Below are 18,776 nucleotides of genomic sequence, written 5' to 3'. Positions count from 1 at the left end.
ATTAATCTAGCGACATACGAGGGACTTTCCAGGTTATGTTCCCTAAAAAAATATATAGATGGCGCTGTACAGAGTTACTTTCGTTTAAACTTCTAACTTCATGGAAAACAGATATGCATCTTTTACCTTTGTTTTTGTGTCTTCATCTGTGTATGTCGACACCAAACACCAATCCAACAATCGTTTTTCCAAGTCATTTCCAAGTCAGAGTTCCAGTTAGTTTTAGAACTGTCAAACTGGAGTAAAGGAGATTGATCAAAGTTGTATGAGACTTGGTCTAAATGTCCTCAAAGTTGTATGAGACTTGGTCTAAATGTCCACAACTAAATAGAGCTACTCACCGAAATAGGCCACTAAATACTGAATAATAAATACTAAACCGAGTCAAAAATATGCTGACAGTAAAAGTGAAGGATATATGAAGTATCGTGTTTTTTAACCTTTATGCGGAGAAATCTTAATTATTTAGAAGATATGAATGCGTGGGCTTAATTATCTCGGAACTGATACGAGACACCCATATTACGAAATTGTATACTTAACAATATTTTATGGTTTCTTTTTTAGATAAAATGTCTAAGGCTTAGTACGTTTATAATCTTTATTTTCTTAATATAAGAAGTTTAAACAAAGACGAAGAAGTAGTATGTTCGATATCACCATCTATTTTTTATTATGGTACGTCAATGGTACATCCAGCCGCTGGCAACTACTACTTGCCGCAATGCCCTCTCTCCTCCATTCATTTCAGCGCCTAATTTGTACATAGCTACCATTCTGATTTTTGCTTTACCGTTTTATAGTAATGTCCGAAAGGCTTCTATTAAATAACCTTTTTATCCTGCCTATCGAAATTGCTGCCTACCACTGGCAACATTGGAAGTCTATTCTTTTTTTTCTTTCATTCTCTAGGGCGGCCAATCACGGCCAATCGAATCTACGATCATTCGTTCTCTTCATTCGCTAGCCGTCCGCCGTTTTTCGACGCCATCTTTCTTTTCACAACTAGTATCGCCAGTGAGGTACGTTGGAAAATTCTGTAAATCTCGCTAAATAGTTATAAATTGTGATTGGCAATGTAAGTAAATACTGCCTATTTTCCTTTGTTGAAGAAATAATCTATTGTTAGTGCTAAAGAATTACTAGTTTCGGCGAGCGGTTACACGACCATGTGGTCGTTGGGAAAACGGTATGCGTTTACTGCGCATTATGTTTTAGGAATAAAATGGTGAAATTGGTGCTTTGAAATAGTTTTTGGGGGTGGTATATGTCAAGTGTTCGTAAAGTTTTAGTGTCAGATCGTTGTGATTGGTATTTTTTGCAGAAAGCCGGTAAGTAACCAACGTGGCTCCGAGTAACATGGTTGTGTTGTTCTAGATAAAGAAATGGGTACTGTCGAGCGTGCTGGTGATGCGACGTCGGAGGTGGAGTCCGGAGAGGACGAGGAAGTTGTCGGCGGTGGCGAGCTGGCTCAGCACCTCATGAAGTCGTGAGTATCTCACTTGTAGGTTAGCTCTATTGTTTGAAGGCGTTGTGCAACAGTTTCCCTATCTTATAACTACTGCTTTATTAAAAGAAGAAGAAAGTTCAATTGATTGTAGATACTACAACAACTATGCTGGCCACATGTCATGTCAGCTGTTTGAAGGTTGAGGACATGTTACTGCTGCTGCCCTTAATTTTTACTTTTTTTAAGTAAACATTGTAAGAGTACTAGTACTTTTTTGTTGCATTATAACATGTACAAAAGCCCAAGTTAGCAGGGGTTTCACATCCTGTCTCAAAATTATAGAGTGCAATAATAATGGTCCATTAAAAAAAATAATTGGAATTCTACACAGACTAAAAAACTTGTTACAACAATATTAATTCAGCAGTTTTAATAGAATGTTTAAAGAAATCCAAATCCTCATTGTATTAGTCATGTCTTCCATTTATAGTATAGGGACTTGAGGACTTAGCTATTTCAATTGATAGTCACATGGTCCTTTGATGAGTCAACCGAACCATGCTTGTGCAACTAATTTTAAATTAGGTTGTTAAGATTAATAAAGTTTTGGCTAGTACCTCGACACCAGTGGCTTAACACATGAAGCATAGAATCATCATGGAGTTTAAATATTTTTAGAAAATTATCATAAGCAAATAGGTATCTACTTATTTCGTAAGTATACAGATGTAATATAAACTGTTACTTTGTATAAAGAATGAATAGGTATCTTGGATGGTATTAAATTCTTCAGACTTGATTCTTTTATTAAAATAGCCTACTTTCAAATGGCTTGTTCTGTTAGTTTAGGCATCTTTTATCACCTTTTTTGATCTATTACCCGACTGATGAAATGAAGGAACACAGACCTGCTTATGGTCCTCGGACCGATTGCAAGTGGTGATAAAATAAGAAAAAAAAAACCTTCTTTGATCTTCGATAAACAGTATACTTATTATGATTCTTCCTCATCTCTTTGATGTAGTCTTCTTGATGGGCAGTTTCATTATATCCATAAAACTTACATAGGTGGAAACTATAATAAAACTCACATTGGAGCACACTAATATTGAATTTCTCTGCTTCTTCTTCTTGTCGTTTCGATGGCAGCATTCAGATTTCTTCAGCCCAGTATTCCACCACTCAAACAGCATCCTCGGTGGAACTCATCAGCCCCTCTCGCGTGCAGGTATCAGGGCACGCGGGGCAAGTTATTAGATGAGCCATAGTCTGTGGCGTAACACCACACACGCAGCTCAAGTCCGATCCGATGAGAAAACCCCACTGGGACAGGTTATCTTTATTTCTCTGCTTGTAATGTGTTACAAGGTTGTTATCAATAAGTTACAAGGTTTATAGTTAGCAAATCATCTTATGAATTACTCTACTTCAACATAATTCATAAATGAATCACTATCATGAGATACAGCTATTTCTAGAACATGATTCAGTTCCTGAATTAGGTATCTTCATTTTTCTCAATGGGAACTTCATACAGTTTTAGTTTTAATTTTATCTACAACCTGCCTCCTTGGTAATCTTTCCATAGCAATTAACTTGTACTAATAGAACCACAATCTATGATAATTGGAATCATAAAAAGTTCTTGATTTTTTCCTCGACTATTACTTGGGCGTCTGGGTGTCTGAAAAAAGATGGTGCGTCTAGATTGCGGGTCGATGCCCTGTGAGTCATTTCACACTCCACCTACTTGCTCAATAATGCTTGCTTGGAGAATGCTCTAAATATGATTCGCATTTTAAAGACTCATCCACTAGCATACCAGTGACACTTTATACAAAAAGTTTACACAGACACTACACATTGACGTTATCGTACACGCGCATTTGTGTGTGTGACGTCTAACGCTCATACGATTGAAGACTAAAGTCAGACAGAGGGGGGTGAGGTAAACCTAGCTCAGCCGCTGGTCCTTACGTATCATTCTTTACTCTATGCCACTAAGCAACCATTGTGGCGTAACAAGTGTAGCTCAACGTGTTATGCAACAAATATTGACCAAATTGGTGATGTCCTTAGAAAAGGTTTAGTACGATCTACTCTGAATCGGCATGCGTGTATGAAACGATCGATGAATGTGGAGAAAGCGAGAGAAGTGTGTCAGGATCGAAGCAAAATGGAATTCCACGGTGTCTGTTTACCCTGGCGAGAAATAGGCGTGAGTTCGGCACCGTCACACTATAACGTCCGGGTGAGGAGAGCCTTCAGCGCAACCCATTTGTCCGACTAAGTAGTTAGTAAGACATATGCGGCAAATCTGCAATAAATCGCGTCATAAAAAAACGACAGTGTGCATTATTGTGCAACGTTGTTAACTACTTAAACTTGTATGGACAGAGACATTGTTGGGAAGTTGCGCATAAGGCCGGGTTTCCACTGACGCGGAGATGTGCGGATTTGACTAATCACAGCGTTCGAGAGAGCGAAAAACGAAGACATTCTGTCACTCTCTCCCTCACGGTGATTGGTCGATTCCTGCACAGCTCCGCGGCTATGAAAACACAGCCTAAAAGCCTTATTACACTGACCGAATCACCAGGCCCGATGTATCTGAAGTAGGTATAAAATGTATGGCGAAATATGTTCAAATTTTATTTTGAGTTGTAGAGTCGTAAATCTAAATAAAGATTTTATCTGTCTATCTAAATCGCGGCCCCGTCCACATGATGTGCTTTATTGGGTCGTGTAGATAGATTATGAAATTCTGATTACTAAATAAAGACAGATCTAAAACTAACGATAAAACATTTTATTTTTTCTATTTAAATTTTATGAATTTTAATAAAGGAAAACGTCGTCATAATAAGTCCGACATTTTATCACGTTTATCTATGACGTCACAGTGTGATTTTTCATACAAATTCCATAGTAATTTCGTGTTTTGACGTTTAGTAAAAAGTAACTGATTTGACTAGTTGGAAACTAGCCTATTGCACTGCTCGATCCCGATGCATTGAGCCCGATGGTTTGAGTAGTGTAATAACCCCTACGCCTTAAAATTTGTATAGTGGACACGAGACTTAACTCGGATACTTGCCGCCATGCGTGTTCTTATTGAGAAATTAATTATATATGGCACAAGATAAGCCATCTTGATGTTCGTGTATCGTGACCACGCCGATGTATTGTTTTATGTTCAACCATCCATTTATCTATGCACATTTTTTCCAAATCGCGGCACGCTAGTAATGGCAAATTCTGTCTCGTTTTGAAAAAGTTCCTAAGGCCATAAATACCTATTACTGATGTGCATATAGCTACCCCTTCAGGGATAAAGGTGTAATTCTATGAAAAAATGTTTTCAGTTTGACCTCCAGAGAGCTATTTGCTACTATAGGCAGTTTTTTATGCTCTAAATTATTTTACCTTCATTTATCTTTGTATGGGGATACAATACAGTGTTATACCTTCGATTTATCTTTGAATAAGGGTACAATGCAGTGTAGGTTTTTTCACTTCCAGACAGCAGCATATTGTGTTACAAATTGTATTTTTTTTTTCTTTTCTAAGAAAGTACCACCAAGTGTATGGTACAATTACCTACTGTCTGCACGTCTATTGTGACTCGTATTAACCGAGGGAAGGTTATCTCTTGACCAAGGTCAAATGTATTGATTTGTAGTGTTACTAAGTAATCCTATAGTAGGTAGTTGGGAGTTGAGCTGAATTGACTAATCCTGTTCGAGAACATTCCAAATACGCCGAAATATAAAAAAATAAATGTTTAGGATTGCTATTTTCCTTTGCTCTAAATGTTAAATGTGTAGATAATGGTACTGATTCCAGTACACAGTACACACCATCTAAGTTTGTTTTTAATTATACCTGTGTTTCTTATCCGCCGAAAAGGAAAGAGGCGGGTAATCGACAGGCATAAAATTTATGAAACACGTCAATTTTATGCAGGAAATTTTAAAAAAACTCTTAAAAAATTGTATATTGGCCAATAACCCGAGAAAATTAAACAGGTTGCATATCATCGAGATACCTATTTAATTCGCCCGGGCTATTCATTCATTTAAAAGTAACAGTTGTCAATTATCCGTCGTCCCTTTCCTTTTTTGGCGGATAATAAAATGTATAACTTAAAATAAAATTAGGAGGTGTCTGCAGGAATCGGGGCCAATATTAATTAAATATCTCATATACGCCACTTTTCCCACTGCTTGACACGGGCCTCCCAATCTACCGGGGTATGGAGGAGAGGTTTCGGCGAAACTAGGCTCTGGACCCAAATAAGTCGGCCGAATATTTAGATCGGTAATAATACCGAAGAATATTCGGTATTCGGTTAAATAACTATTAGGCGCTTCTCTACCTAGCAACATACTTTTTTACAGGGCACTATATTTATCACGCACAACACTAAACCCAAACATTCGTAAACGTCGTACTACGCACTTGCCTCTCTCTCACAAAAACTAAAGTTTATCTATTTTTAATATCTACGCACTCCAGTAGGCGCTTAAGTTTGTAAGATGTTTGTCTTTCAACACCTCTTTGTTAGAAATCTCTAAACGCGATATCTTGTACTGTTTTCACTAGAAACTACTGACTTCGCAATAAGTAACATAAAAGAACATCCACTTGCGGTTAGTCAATATCGAGTCGTTGGTGCATGCGTGCGCGCCGCGTAAAGTGAAACATCCTAATAAGTGCATTTAATGTATTAGCAACTTGTTTTCCTACCTTAAAATAGTGAAATTCCATGAATATTGGTCAGGCAATCTTAAACAGGTGAGGTGTGGTTAGAAACATGATTAAAACGTATTATAGTTTTTGTCTTCAGTGTTTTCACGGATGGTTTAAATCGTTGAGCGACAAAAAAAAACGAATTACATCGCTCTTGAGACATAGTTGATAAATTGAGCGCAAGAAGAACATAGTAGTAACTAACTGTAAGAGGCAAAGCAGATATTACATTAAACTAAAGGCACATAATGCCACATTTTATTGCGGATGTGGATGTTCCCACACGATCAAATTTTCGTGCGCGTGCGATCCGGCCGTTGTCGGTTTTTGACGCACGACGAAGGAATTTGCGGCACATGGTTGGCGGACTATGTACCACGAGTTGAAAGATAGTTACCGCGCACTACTACTATACACGGAGCATAACGCCAGTATTAACTGGGAAGTAGTATAATAATCAGTCAATCCAGACGTCTCAGGGGATCATTGAAAGGCCATTGAAGCCAATCATACCTGAATCCATTATACCTAACCGGACGACTGCGACTGCCTGTCTGACCTTCCCACCCGCGAAGGGAAAATCAGCCTAATGTAGGTTACGTTGGTTTAGTAGACAAAGGACTTATTCGTAAAACGCCTTATTTTTTTTAACGCACGATTTTTTTCTTCACCGCTGAGCACGTGATAATCATTGATGATCCAAACATGAAGTCGAAAACAAATTCGACAATAATTGGGTTAGGCCTGTGCTGGATTCGAACCTGCGACCTCAAAGCAAGCGTTTTACCAACTGGGCTGCCACGCCTCAAATCATCTTAAGAAAGCAATATTGCTATTCGAGATTTGGCACTGTTATACAAATGTCAAATTGCAGTATTGTTTTATATTTTGTTAGATATAATAATAATGTTTCAATGTGGCCTTTTTAACCAGTTCCCGATTTTGACCAATATATTGCCGAAGCACAACCAATAGTTATGACATGATGACTAAATACACACCAAGATCTGAATGCCGTGACGATCTCAACATGCATCACCAACTGAGGTTTTGTTCTCTCTGTCTATGGTCAGGTTGACCTGGGATCACAGAGTAATGTTGTATGTTTGTCCTAGAAGCGGTATCACCCGTAACGAGATGCTAGCGGCGATCACCTCGCGGCTGCACGCGGAGGCGCTGGCGTCCCTGCCGGCCAACGTGCGGCGGCGCGTGCGCGCCCTGCGCACCCTGCAACGCGAGTTCGTCGACATCGAGTCCAAGTTCTATAGCGAGGTTCACGCCCTCGAGTGCAAGTACGAGAAACTCTACAAGCCGCTGTTTGAAAAGGTAACATTATTGTAATAAGTACTTTATGTACTATTTATGCATACATTTATACCGTAAGTAATTTAGTTTAGCGAACATAGTGTAAACGGGATAACCTCTAGGGAAATGGAATTGTATTTTTTTTTATATTATTTGATTGACGTAAGTTGTTACAGTTGCTAATTCATATTAATTACCATTAAATATAAAATTTTAAAGCAAAGAATCTCTTGACAAACAGCCTCTTGATTAAATGTAAATATTATATTAACATAGGTAACATTAACGTTGATGCCTGATCACCATTTCCTTCGAAAATAACAGCAAAAACATGTCATGATGACTAAATACACACCAAGATCTGAATGCCGTGACGATCTCAACATGCATCACCAACTGAAGTCTTCAATCCTTATCCTCCCCACCTTCGACCCCAAAAACACGATCTAATATTTGCCTGTGTAACAGCGTCAAGAGATCGTAAACGGTGCGTACGAGCCGACCGAGGAGGAGTGCACGAACCCATGGCGTGATGATGAAGAAGAAGAGCTGGCAAGGGCAGTGCAGGGCGCCGCTATTACCGACGGCGAGAAGCCCAAGGAGGGAGAGGAAACTAAACCTGCTGAGTAAGTTATAAGTTCAACTTTTTACTTATACCTACATAAAATTTAAAGGAGCTCGGTGGCGCAGCGGTAAACGCGCTCTGTCTGCGATCGTTGAAGTTAAGCAACTTTCGCAAATGCCGGTCATAGGATGGGTTACCACAAAAGAAAAATAAGTTTTCATCTCGAGCTCCTCCGTACTTCGGAAGGCACGTTAAGCCGTTGGTCCCGGCTGCATGAGCTTAATAATAACCATCAATCCGCACTGGGCCCGCGTGATGGTTTAAGGCCCGATCTCCCTATCCATTCATAGGGAAGGCCCGTGCCCCAGCAGTGGGGACGTTAATGGGCTGATGATGATGACATAAAATTTAAAAGAAAACTCTTATATCTAAAACAGACGTTCGCCAGTTGTGTGTCTGATAATCCTGAATTTATCCGCTAGATAGGTGTGCAGCTATCAGACAAATTATCAAAGATAGAATATAAAATAGTTTCTCGGCAAGTTATGAAACAGGCCCTAAGTTAAAATCTTAAAAGAAAATGAAATTTAATTTAATGAATCAAAAAACGAATGAATTCAATTTGAAATTCTATATTTTATACTTGCACTATATTATTCTATTATAGTTAGTCAGGTGCGATGAAGTTGTTGAAGCACATTCGTTTTATTCTAGTTAGGGCACAATCTTTGATGAAAATACATTAATTTATTTTCTCTCTCTTCATTTAAGAGCTGCTCTTGTCGGTGGAGTATCGCGTAATTTATTTTCTATTACTGAAATAATAATTCGGTTCTCATAAAAAAATCGAAACAGCTCGCTAGTTTGTTTCGTAAGGATATAATAAAATATAAATGAAATTACCCAAATGCGACAAAGCAAGGGGTTATGTATTTGGCCCCTATGTATGTATGTGTATAAAGCACCTGTCAGAAATGAACAAATGAGGTGTCACTAGAACTGACTTGATTGTCCTGTGATTATAGGCTATGTGACGTCACGCTAAATTCAATGTGGCACCCTCTAGGGGACATAAACTGAGGACATATTTATCCAAAGGTAGTGTGTTGGGTTAGTATTAGTTTCAAATATCTTGGAAGTATAGTAAATAGTGACTCTAGATGCACACAAGACATAATAGCCAGAATTGCAATAGCCAAACAAGCATTTAACAGGAAAAAATACATTTTGAAAACCAAAAACATATCATTAAAAATAAGGAAACGGTTTATTAAATCATATATTTGGAGCATTGCACTCTATGGAAGTGAAACGTGGACTATGACACAGAGAGACAGAGAGAGGTTGGAAGCGTTTGAGATGTGGTGTTGGCGAAGGATGGAGGGTATAAGCTGGACTGAAATGGTGTCAAATGAAAAAGTGCTGAGAACCGGAGAGGAAATATGATTGGCCACCTGATACGACACGATTCATTTATAACAAACATTATAGAAGGAAAAATTGAAGGGAAGAGAGGAAGGGGTAGACCTAGGATAACGTTTATGAAACAAATAAAAGAGAAGGTGCAGGTCGTGTCGTATCGGGAGGTGAAGGTTTTGGCGGGAAGAAGAGAGGAATGGCGGTTACTCCACCGACAAGAGCGCAGCTCTTAAATAGAGAGAGAGAGAGAGAGTGTGTTATTAAATGAAAGGGCATAATTTACACATTATATGTACATATGTATTACTAACTTTTATTTGCGGGTTTGCTTGTATTTACTCGATAATGACGTTGATAGCTGCTCAGACCTTTTCTAGATAGGTTTTATCTCCAAATCATGCATAAAACGTGTATCGAAATGACGTTCTTAATAAATAAGACCCCAAAATAATGTATGTTTAAAAACTAAAACCCGACTACATAAACATCACGCTAAAGAGATTCTATTAATTCAAATGATGACAACTCTACACCGTTTACAGAAACTCATGATTGATTTCTCAAACATGCACTACCAACTGAGGCACCCTACCTATCACACTTCCCGTTGCAACCCATACACATTTGTAACCCCCAGGTCTTTATTACAGGCCACCAATGGACCCTAACGTGAAGGGCATCCCTGACTTCTGGTTCACAATATTCAGGAATGTCTCTATGCTGTCAGAGATGATGCAGGAGCATGACGAACCCATTCTCAAGTGCTTGCAGGATATCAAAGGTAAGCTTCACAAAGCAGAGATCTATCTTAGACATAAGTCCGCCCTTCTTAACGTCCATTTCATGTTTGTAATGTAACTAGTTAAGCGCAATAACGAATATTACTTCTGGGTCCAATGCCTAACATCCCACTGGCAAAATAACAATAAATGTTTATGGTCGAGGGACCGATCGCATGTTAGCAGAATAAATAACAAAAAGAAACTTCTGGGTCTACGACCGATCGTAAGTAGCACGAAATTGAAAGAAAAAAGATCGGACCTGTCTATCTGTGTGTGTTAGGCGAGCCTGTAAAAACGGGATGACGCGAGGGAGATGATGATTGGGCTAAATAAGACTACGATTTGTAATAAATTTATTTAATAGCACAAATTTCCTATCTCTCTCTCTTTATTTAAGAGCTGCGCTCTTGTCGGTGGAGTAATCGCCATTCCTCTCTTCCCGCCAAATCCTTCACCTCCTGATACGACACGACCTGCACCTTCTCTTTATTTGTTTCATAAATGTTCTCCTAGGTCTACCCCTTCCTCTCTTCCCTTAAATTTTTCCTTCTTTTTTTGTATGTCATAATACATATGGGAAATTTGTGCATAAATAAGAAACATTTTCAAAGGAAATCAGAAACAGAAAACATTCTCCAGTCGGGCTTATCTCTCCATGTCCTTTCTAACATAATAAGCCTATATGTGGGCTTTAAGCTAATCTGTCACCATATCGTCCGTACAGAGACAACCTCGAAAGCGCTTTTTTTGTAAAATTACTTTAAGATGTGATTTTCGTTAACAAAACTTCGTAATGGACACGCTAATAAAAAAAGTGGTCTCGATTCTTACCTGAAACATGATTAATTAAATGAAATTGAAGAAAATCGCAACAGAATGTGTTTTTTTTTAAATAGATGCTCACGAAGTTTTTATGGTTCGTCATTTCCATCTTAGGTCTTCATATCGAAACTGGCTGATAACTTGTAACTACTTTGATTCTACACAGAGGCGTACCTTTGAGTATGTGTATTAATAACAAGTAACAATTTATTTGTGTTCGTTAGTGCACATGCACGAGGACCCGATCGGCTTCACCCTGGAGTTCTACTTCGCGCCCAACGAGTATTTCACCAACACCGTGCTCACCAAGGAATACTCGATGAAGTGCAAGCCTGATGATGACAACCCGCTCGAGTTCGAGGGGCCAGAGATCTACTCCTGCAAGGTAATAACTAGAATTTGTAACTGGTACTCGTAACGAGGGATTTTAACATGTAGGTAATTTAACATAAGCTCACGACTATAACCCAATGGGGTAGTCCAAGGTACATCTACCGCAAGATGAACCAAGTACCTACACCTCATCGAGCTTTCTGTTAGACCAACATAATAGGTGGTAAGCCGTATCGCCTTATATAATGGTCAAGCTAATTGTGTTAGTGAAACTCTGTCGGGTTATTGGCTGATGTAAAATTTTTAGACTGTTGTTTTAAATTTCTGCTTAAAATTGCTTGTCGATTACCCGTCCCTTTCCTTTTCGGCGGATAAGAAAATGACAGATACTATTTAAAATAAAATAAGATGGTGTTTACAAGAATTAGCACCATATTTGAGCTTATTAACATGCTATGTTGTTACCCAACTTATATAAAGCGAAAGGTCACGGACCGAGGGACTCACTCATCACGATATCTCAGAAACTACTAGTGCTACGGGTCAAAATTTTTGCATGGGGGTTCCTTTTAGGACATAGGTGGCCACACCACGGAACCTTAACACGGAACTTTTCGAAAGTTAATTCCCAAGGGCTTAACTAAAAACAAATGGATCTTATTATATTATATTTAAGTAATATAAATTAAAAAAAAAAAACAAAAAATAAAAAAAGGAGTGGAAAAGTTGTATGAAGCTTCTGTAGTTGGAATAGTAAAGTTAGTGTCATATAAAACTTATCCAGTAAACAACCTCCCCAGGGCTGCGAGATCAACTGGAAGAAGGGCAAGAATGTGACAGTGAAGACGATAAAGAAGAAGCAGAAGCACAAGTCGCGCGGCTCGGTGCGCACCGTCACCAAGTCCGTGCAGGCCGACTCGTTCTTCAACTTCTTCGCGCCGCCCACCATGCCTGAAGACCCCAACTCTACCCTCGCCTCGGACATACAGGTAACCATTCTCCTCTTCTTATCGTGTGAGTTGTGAGGTGGAATAGCAACCTCATCAACCCTGTCAGGCTTATTATTGAGCCGCCAAAGGCCCCTGACATGGCTCATGTAACAACTACATACTTATACCAGTAAGTTGTATACGGGACCAACGGCTTAACGTTCCTTCCAAAGCACGGATCATCCTTACTTTCGGACAATCAGAATCAGGTGATCAGCCTGTAATGCCCTAACCAAACCAGGGATCACAAAGTGATTTTTGTGATATGTCCCACCTGGATTCGAACCCGAGACCCAGGTAACCATTAGTGTAATTTTATTCATTCTCGAGGTAAACTTTCTATACTAGTCTGTCACTGATAAACGATTGATGTCCTTATCAAACAGAACGTCAGTTTCAAATAATAGAACAGTTTCATTTAGAAATATTTGTTGTTTCAAAGCTACGTCGTCATTGGCACGCTTTTTTGATGCGAGAAGTTAGAGTATTGCGCCTCTATTGGTTAACTGCGGGCTAGGCTGGTCCACTGCGGGTTGGTCACTATCGTTTATCGCGAGAGGTAAACCTAGCTCAGTCGCTGGTGGGGAACGGAGAGTTGCCATTCTATACTTAGTCTTAATCTTTCTAGCATTATCCCGTTTTTCCCAAGGTCCACTTACCTAACCTGAAGATTTGACAGGTCCGGTTTTTTACAGAAGCGACTGACTTTCTGACCTTCCAACCCGCGAAGGGAAAACCAGCTCAATACAGGTTAGGTCACATACCTCCGAAAGTGCATTTCTCGGGAATGTGTTCCTCACGATGTTTTCATTCATTCATTCGTTCTATACGTAGTATTATACTGATAACGTTAGTAATTTGCGACTTATTTCGCGCAGGCGCTGCTGACGGCGGACTTTGAGATCGGGCACTACATCCGCGAGCGGGTGGTGTCTCGCGCCGTGCTGCTGTACACCGGCGAGGGGCTGGACGACGATGACGACGACGACTACGAGGAGGAGGTACGTACAGCCAGCTGCACGGCCAGCCGGCGGCCGGGCTCGCATGATGGACCGCACTACGCGATATGCGAACCGATATAACATTTACCGCGCAGCCAATAGCGTTGGTTCGTATACCGCGCCGTGCGCGATATCCGTGCAGCATGCTACGACTACTCGGGATCTGAAAAGGCCACATTGGTAACAATTCGGGCGCACACAAACTTAACCTAATTTTAGTTTGGCAGCTCTTAAATTATTGCAGTCCTTCACAATACGTGCAAGAAAAAGATGCAACTAGTTTTAGTCAAATTAAGTTGATAGTTGGTGTTTGCCCGAATCGACACTATTGAAGCTATTTATTTAAAACAAAGCAATACTGCTATGTGATATTTGTTTTCATTACGCACTTACTCTTATATGCGCAAATGTCAAATTGCAATATTGCTTTTTGGATGGATAGCTTCAATGTGGCTTTTTTAACCTCCGTTTTCTGGACTGGACATCAAATGTAGACAAGGAAGTTTGCAATCACGGGTCGTGTTTAGTATCGTTCTTGTAATTAAGTTACGATCGATATATCACAACTCAATATTGGTTGGGTTTTATCTTGTATAAAAAAAAAACAAATATATCTGATTTTTGCGCCCGTTATTGCCAACTTTAATTTGCCTTACTAACATGGACCAAAGGCGTTATAGTGCTTCGATTGTCAAAGAACATACAACTTCTCGTAAAATCTTCAGCATAATGATTCTGAATAGAACTAATTTGAACCAAGTATCGTCAACTAACCGATGATAAGGTAAAGATTTGAGTACAAATTATGACCACTCGTCTATTGAGCTTTTGAGCCATGGTGGAAGCTACTAAACAGTACACTCGCAGTTAATTGAATGGTATGTTATTTTGTATGCAATCATTGTTTACCAGTATAGAGCATTGTTTATTATAAAATTCATCTTTTTCAATTAACTTCGATGATAAAATCGCCTTTAATGATAGAAATGGAAAGCGTACTCACCACATGGCGAGCGCAGTCGTAATACTATTACGTCATCGCTAGCAACATGTCACTACAGTTATCAGATATAGATCCTATATCGCGGAGCACTCGCTTACTTTACAATTTATCTAGTGAATTCTACAGCCATCTAGCGTTCTTCCCGATTTTAAGAATTTACATGCATGGTAGTTTCCCGCTTGCTTAGTTAGTAGGCTTGACTATGAGTTGCCCTATCCCTGACCTCAGACGCAGGTACAGTATGTGTTGTTTTCCCCAAGTTCCTTATTTATATATATTTTACTAGCCAGTAAATGTATTGTACGGGATGCAGTATACAGTATCTACGTCTGGTCAGCCCATGTACTGGCTGCACAACCAAACGGGGACTATTTGGTTTCAGGAGGATTCGTACTCCGATGAGGAATCGGGAACGGAGGAAGTGTCGGACGTGGAGGACTGAGGTTGTCCCCGCCCTAGCGTAGATAGTAGCCGACGTACACCGGCGCCGGCGGTGATCCGCCGCGGCGCGTCAAACTGCGCATTTAATATTATTCTGTTTGACTCGCCCGCCAAGGAACACATTTCAAGTGAAGCGCTACCTAGTTTCGCGACCATATCCGTTTCATATCCTGCTAAACTGTACTATTCAAATTGGTACATGCTGAGCGACAAGTGATAACGAATACCCCTGCGATACGTCTTGTAGTTAGCCTTTGAAATTGGTAGTTTTTTACGCTAGGTGTTAGTAAGATAATAATAAACTTCTCGATGTTAGGTAATTTTCTATGCATGGTTTATCCTATGACCAGATAAATATGTTTTAGATACTAAAATTTCTACTAGAGCTCTCGGAGAGCGAGTAACTTCATTGTAATGAGAAGTAAGGTGCCTTCTAATGTATAATACTGCATGGTTAATTTGTTAAATGTCTGTTACGATAACTATATTGCATTTCTAGTTTAGTTATACAATTTCTCGTTTTTATTTATTATACAGTAATTATAGTGTGTATTTTTATCTACGAATTTTACATATTCGTTTGTGTACTTTGAAATTTCATGTGATATTATTATTCTCTTAAGGCTATTGATATGTTTCCTACTTTAAAATTCACGTGTTGTCGTTCCGCTGGAGCGCGGCCCGCCGCCTCCGGGAATCGATCGAATCTCTTGTTAGTGCCAAATGCATTTCGGTATTCATCTTCATCACATCGTCTACGGGACATCGCAGCCGCGATCTGTCTCGCAGACATTTTAATGTTGACAATAGCTAGGTCGGAGGATAGATGTATATTTTTATTTATGTAACTTTCTATTGAAGTTAGCATAATATCGGCAATGTATAGCAGCTCGTCAGGTAGTCTACATACCGGTTATGGCTTTTATGTTTTGGCATGTCGTAATGATGACATTAAATTGTATGCTTTGTACCCGAGTGTTTTATTTTGTTATCCTTATTTGCATGCGATTAGTTGCAAGTTGCGTGCGGAATGCAGATGGTTGCAGAATTCACGTTAGTGTTCGAAGGTAACTACATGTCGTACTTGATATAGTTTGATGTGAGGCCACCGTCCGGCGGATAGCGTGGCTGACTTGTATTGTGATGTGGCGAGCGGGGTGCCGCGGACGTGATTCTAATGTAGTGTGGGTGTTGGTCGGCAGGAGGAGGAAGAGTGCTCGACGGAGGAGAGTGAGTACGAGGAGCCGGCGCCGCGCCGCCGCGGGGGCAAGAAGACCACGAGCAGCAAGGCGGCCGAGAACCCCGCCGAGTGCCGGCAGCAGTAGCAGCCGCGCCGCGCCCACGCACTGGCACATTTCGCAAGCACTCCATGAACTTACGAAATTGCATCATTGGTGCTCACATAGAGAATCCAGACCTATATGGACAACATCGCGTTGTACTATTAATAAGGTCTCGTGTAATAAACGCAGCAGAACCGCATTCGCGTTCCGCAGAGCGGAATTATTTTAGTAAACATTTATAAAGGAACGCTGTATTGTCGATACCAGTGTAGAATAAGAATTCGTTTCTTTAGCTTGTTTCAAATTTGTTACGTACCTCGCAATAGATCGGATGTTAAATTTTTGGAAGTTCCCTTTACATTCCTGGTTGTTTTGAGGTTAACATGTTACAGATGCATGGCGATTAGTTCTAAAATGGTAAGAGTATCCGCCTTTATTTTATCCGTTAATATATGTAATTATGTCCATTATATAATGTTAATGTATTATAACGCCAGTGCTTGGCGCACAAGGAATGGCCGCTGTTGTGGCAGCGGCTGAAAGACTTAATGTGATGGTTACTCGCCGGTAAGATCGTCGACGACACTCGTCGGTTCACGTCTGTAAGACGGTACTTCTCTTCGCCCTATACCCGTAATAATTGCGGACGATGGTCGCCTGTCAGGCATGTTGTTGTGAAAGAATGTACCATTTTATTCCATGTTCGTCAGTTTCCACTTTGGTCAGCTGAATGTATTCTTCCACATGTGTGGATTTGTTAATATTGTTATTTATTTGAACCTTACAAGTCTTGCCACATTGTCAGGCAAAACATTAAGAAGGCGGCTGTTTACAAGCAACAGTCTTTATGTAAAGAGACATTTCGAAGACTCCTGGTTCCACTAAAGTAGGGTAAGCCGTTTCATTTTTGTTAATCACAGTTGATGTTTCTACGTGTTGCATGTTAATTGTTCTGGTAACCGACAGTTACGCGAGCATGCATGCACGTCTGGTACATGTGGTTACTGGTTAATAATGGAAATTTACGAAAATGGTGAAAAAATAGTACCACTAGTGGTTGTACTAGAGAATCGGTTCTAAACTTTATTGAAGTTATATCGCGTACACCAGCTATAGGGTATTTGTACACTTAACATTTTCTAAAATAAATCTAATTATTGAATATGTAGATTTTTATTCCAATGCATCCTGAATTGGGTATATAAATAACACACCGTAATTTTGTTGGTTCTCTTTATTCAACTTTCAATGATGTAACAATATTTTATCACGATTTGTCTTTTTTACAACACAATCAGATCTGGGGTCTACAAAATATACATTTCGTGAAAAGATCATAATTAACAACTTGATTTTACTTTGCGGCAATCAACCCTTTTCGTGCGGCTACGTTGTTGTACCGAATGTCACTAGTGAACTAGCTAATGGTCACTTTTTATTCGTGCAGATACAGGTGTTAGCCGTAACGGATACTGAGGGGGATTGATATAACTCAAAATCAGCTGAATCTCAAGTATTTTCCGTCGCAAAATTCATGTCTTTCTTGTTTTTTAAATTATTTTCAATTCCATACTTTTGAGACGGAAAATACCACTCGTGAGCAGAGTCATCCCCGTCATTATTCGGCACGATAGCATCCTAAAAGCACACCTTTAGGAACACGTCTACAGCACTAAAAGGGTTATGGTTACCACAGTAGCCGCTCAGTAAATCATCGCAAATTGTTACTTCTAAGTTATTCTACATAAAGAGTACGAGATGTTTACCAGTAATATTGCTTTGTACTCTTACAAATTTATTAATTGCTATGACAATATTTTTAAGTACGTTAACACAATCTTATGATATTGCATGATTCAAGATTACAAATGAATTGACTGTTTCGTCACATCTTACACATTTACTAAGATTATGACATGCGGAGTCTGCATGGAAACCGCGCCACAAGCCGCGTGAATTATATCTAGAGCTTCGACCAAAACTCGCAGCGGATCGTGTCCCTTGTTCTCACTAGTTCGATTCATTAGATCGTCGAACTAGTGAGAATGGCTATCGGGCGAAGCCCTTGATATAATTCCCGCAGCGCGCGACGCCGTTGCCGTATTGTTAATGTTTACAAGGTATTTTCTGATGTTAGCACAGACAACATTGTCAATTTTACAACATTTATATAAACAGCGAATCTATTATACAAAAATTTGAGCCATGCATGGTGATCAGTCTGACAAATATTCATTTAGCACCAAATTGCCTTAAATTAATCTACGTACAGCTACGGGTCAATATCGCTATCATAACTAAGCAAACGAGGGAATGATGCGATATGCTATTGTTAATAATAACTTATACAGCGATTAGTTAAATTATTCTAGCAATTGATAGATTCTAACAAGTTTTGGAAACTTCACAACTCATCACAGCACACTCGGTATTCTATTCAGAACGATGATGGCGGTATAATATAACAGAATATATACTGAGGGGGTTTAAAAAGGCGTCATTGAAGCAATTCATCTAATAAAAGCAATGCCAACAAATGTTATGACATTTGCAATATTGATTAGATGAATTGCTTCCATGAGGCCTATTTAGACCGTGTGTACTGTATCGCCTAGGACAAAAGCGTAAATA

General features: G+C 39.5%; 1 protein-coding gene across 5 annotated transcripts; it reads left to right on the top strand.

Annotated features, from left to right (window-relative positions):
• Positions 1 to 869: 869 nt before the first annotated feature.
• On the top strand, positions 870 to 17,307 carry LOC126375520 (nucleosome assembly protein 1-like 1). Of its 5 annotated transcripts, none has more exons than XM_050022493.1 (9): positions 870 to 1,022; positions 1,378 to 1,489; positions 7,321 to 7,528; positions 7,976 to 8,133; positions 10,142 to 10,272; positions 11,320 to 11,480; positions 12,229 to 12,417; positions 13,296 to 13,418; positions 16,065 to 17,307. In XM_050022493.1, the coding sequence occupies exons 2-9, from the start codon at positions 1,386 to 1,388 to the stop codon at positions 16,185 to 16,187; spliced, it is 1,197 nt and encodes a 398-aa protein (XP_049878450.1). In that variant the 5' UTR covers positions 870 to 1,022; positions 1,378 to 1,385; the 3' UTR covers positions 16,188 to 17,307. The 5 variants fall into 5 exon arrangements, with proteins under 5 accessions (XP_049878450.1, XP_049878448.1, XP_049878452.1 ...); XM_050022491.1 differs by having other exon boundaries at positions 7,318 to 7,528; XM_050022495.1 differs by lacking the exon at positions 16,065 to 17,307 and adding an exon at positions 14,804 to 15,832 and having other exon boundaries at positions 7,318 to 7,528.
• The last annotated feature ends 1,469 nt before the right edge of the window (positions 17,308 to 18,776 follow it).

Source organism: Pectinophora gossypiella, chromosome 19 (genome assembly GCF_024362695.1).
Source record: "Pectinophora gossypiella chromosome 19, ilPecGoss1.1, whole genome shotgun sequence".
Lineage (NCBI taxonomy): Eukaryota > Metazoa > Arthropoda > Insecta > Lepidoptera > Gelechiidae > Pectinophora > Pectinophora gossypiella.
This window is presented reverse-complemented; position numbering and strand designations above follow the sequence as displayed.

Excerpts from the sequence above, each read along its gene's own strand:
- LOC126375520 (XM_050022491.1), top strand. The coding sequence starts at position 1,386 with ATGGGTACTGTCGAGCGTGCTGGTGATGCGACGTCGGAGGTGGAGTCC. Across the intron at positions 7,529-7,975 it reads ACAAGCCGCTGTTTGAAAAG|CGTCAAGAGATCGTAAACGG; the intron begins GTAACATTATTG and ends CCTGTGTAACAG. Across the intron at positions 10,273-11,319 it reads GTGCTTGCAGGATATCAAAG|TGCACATGCACGAGGACCCG; the intron begins GTAAGCTTCACA and ends TGTGTTCGTTAG.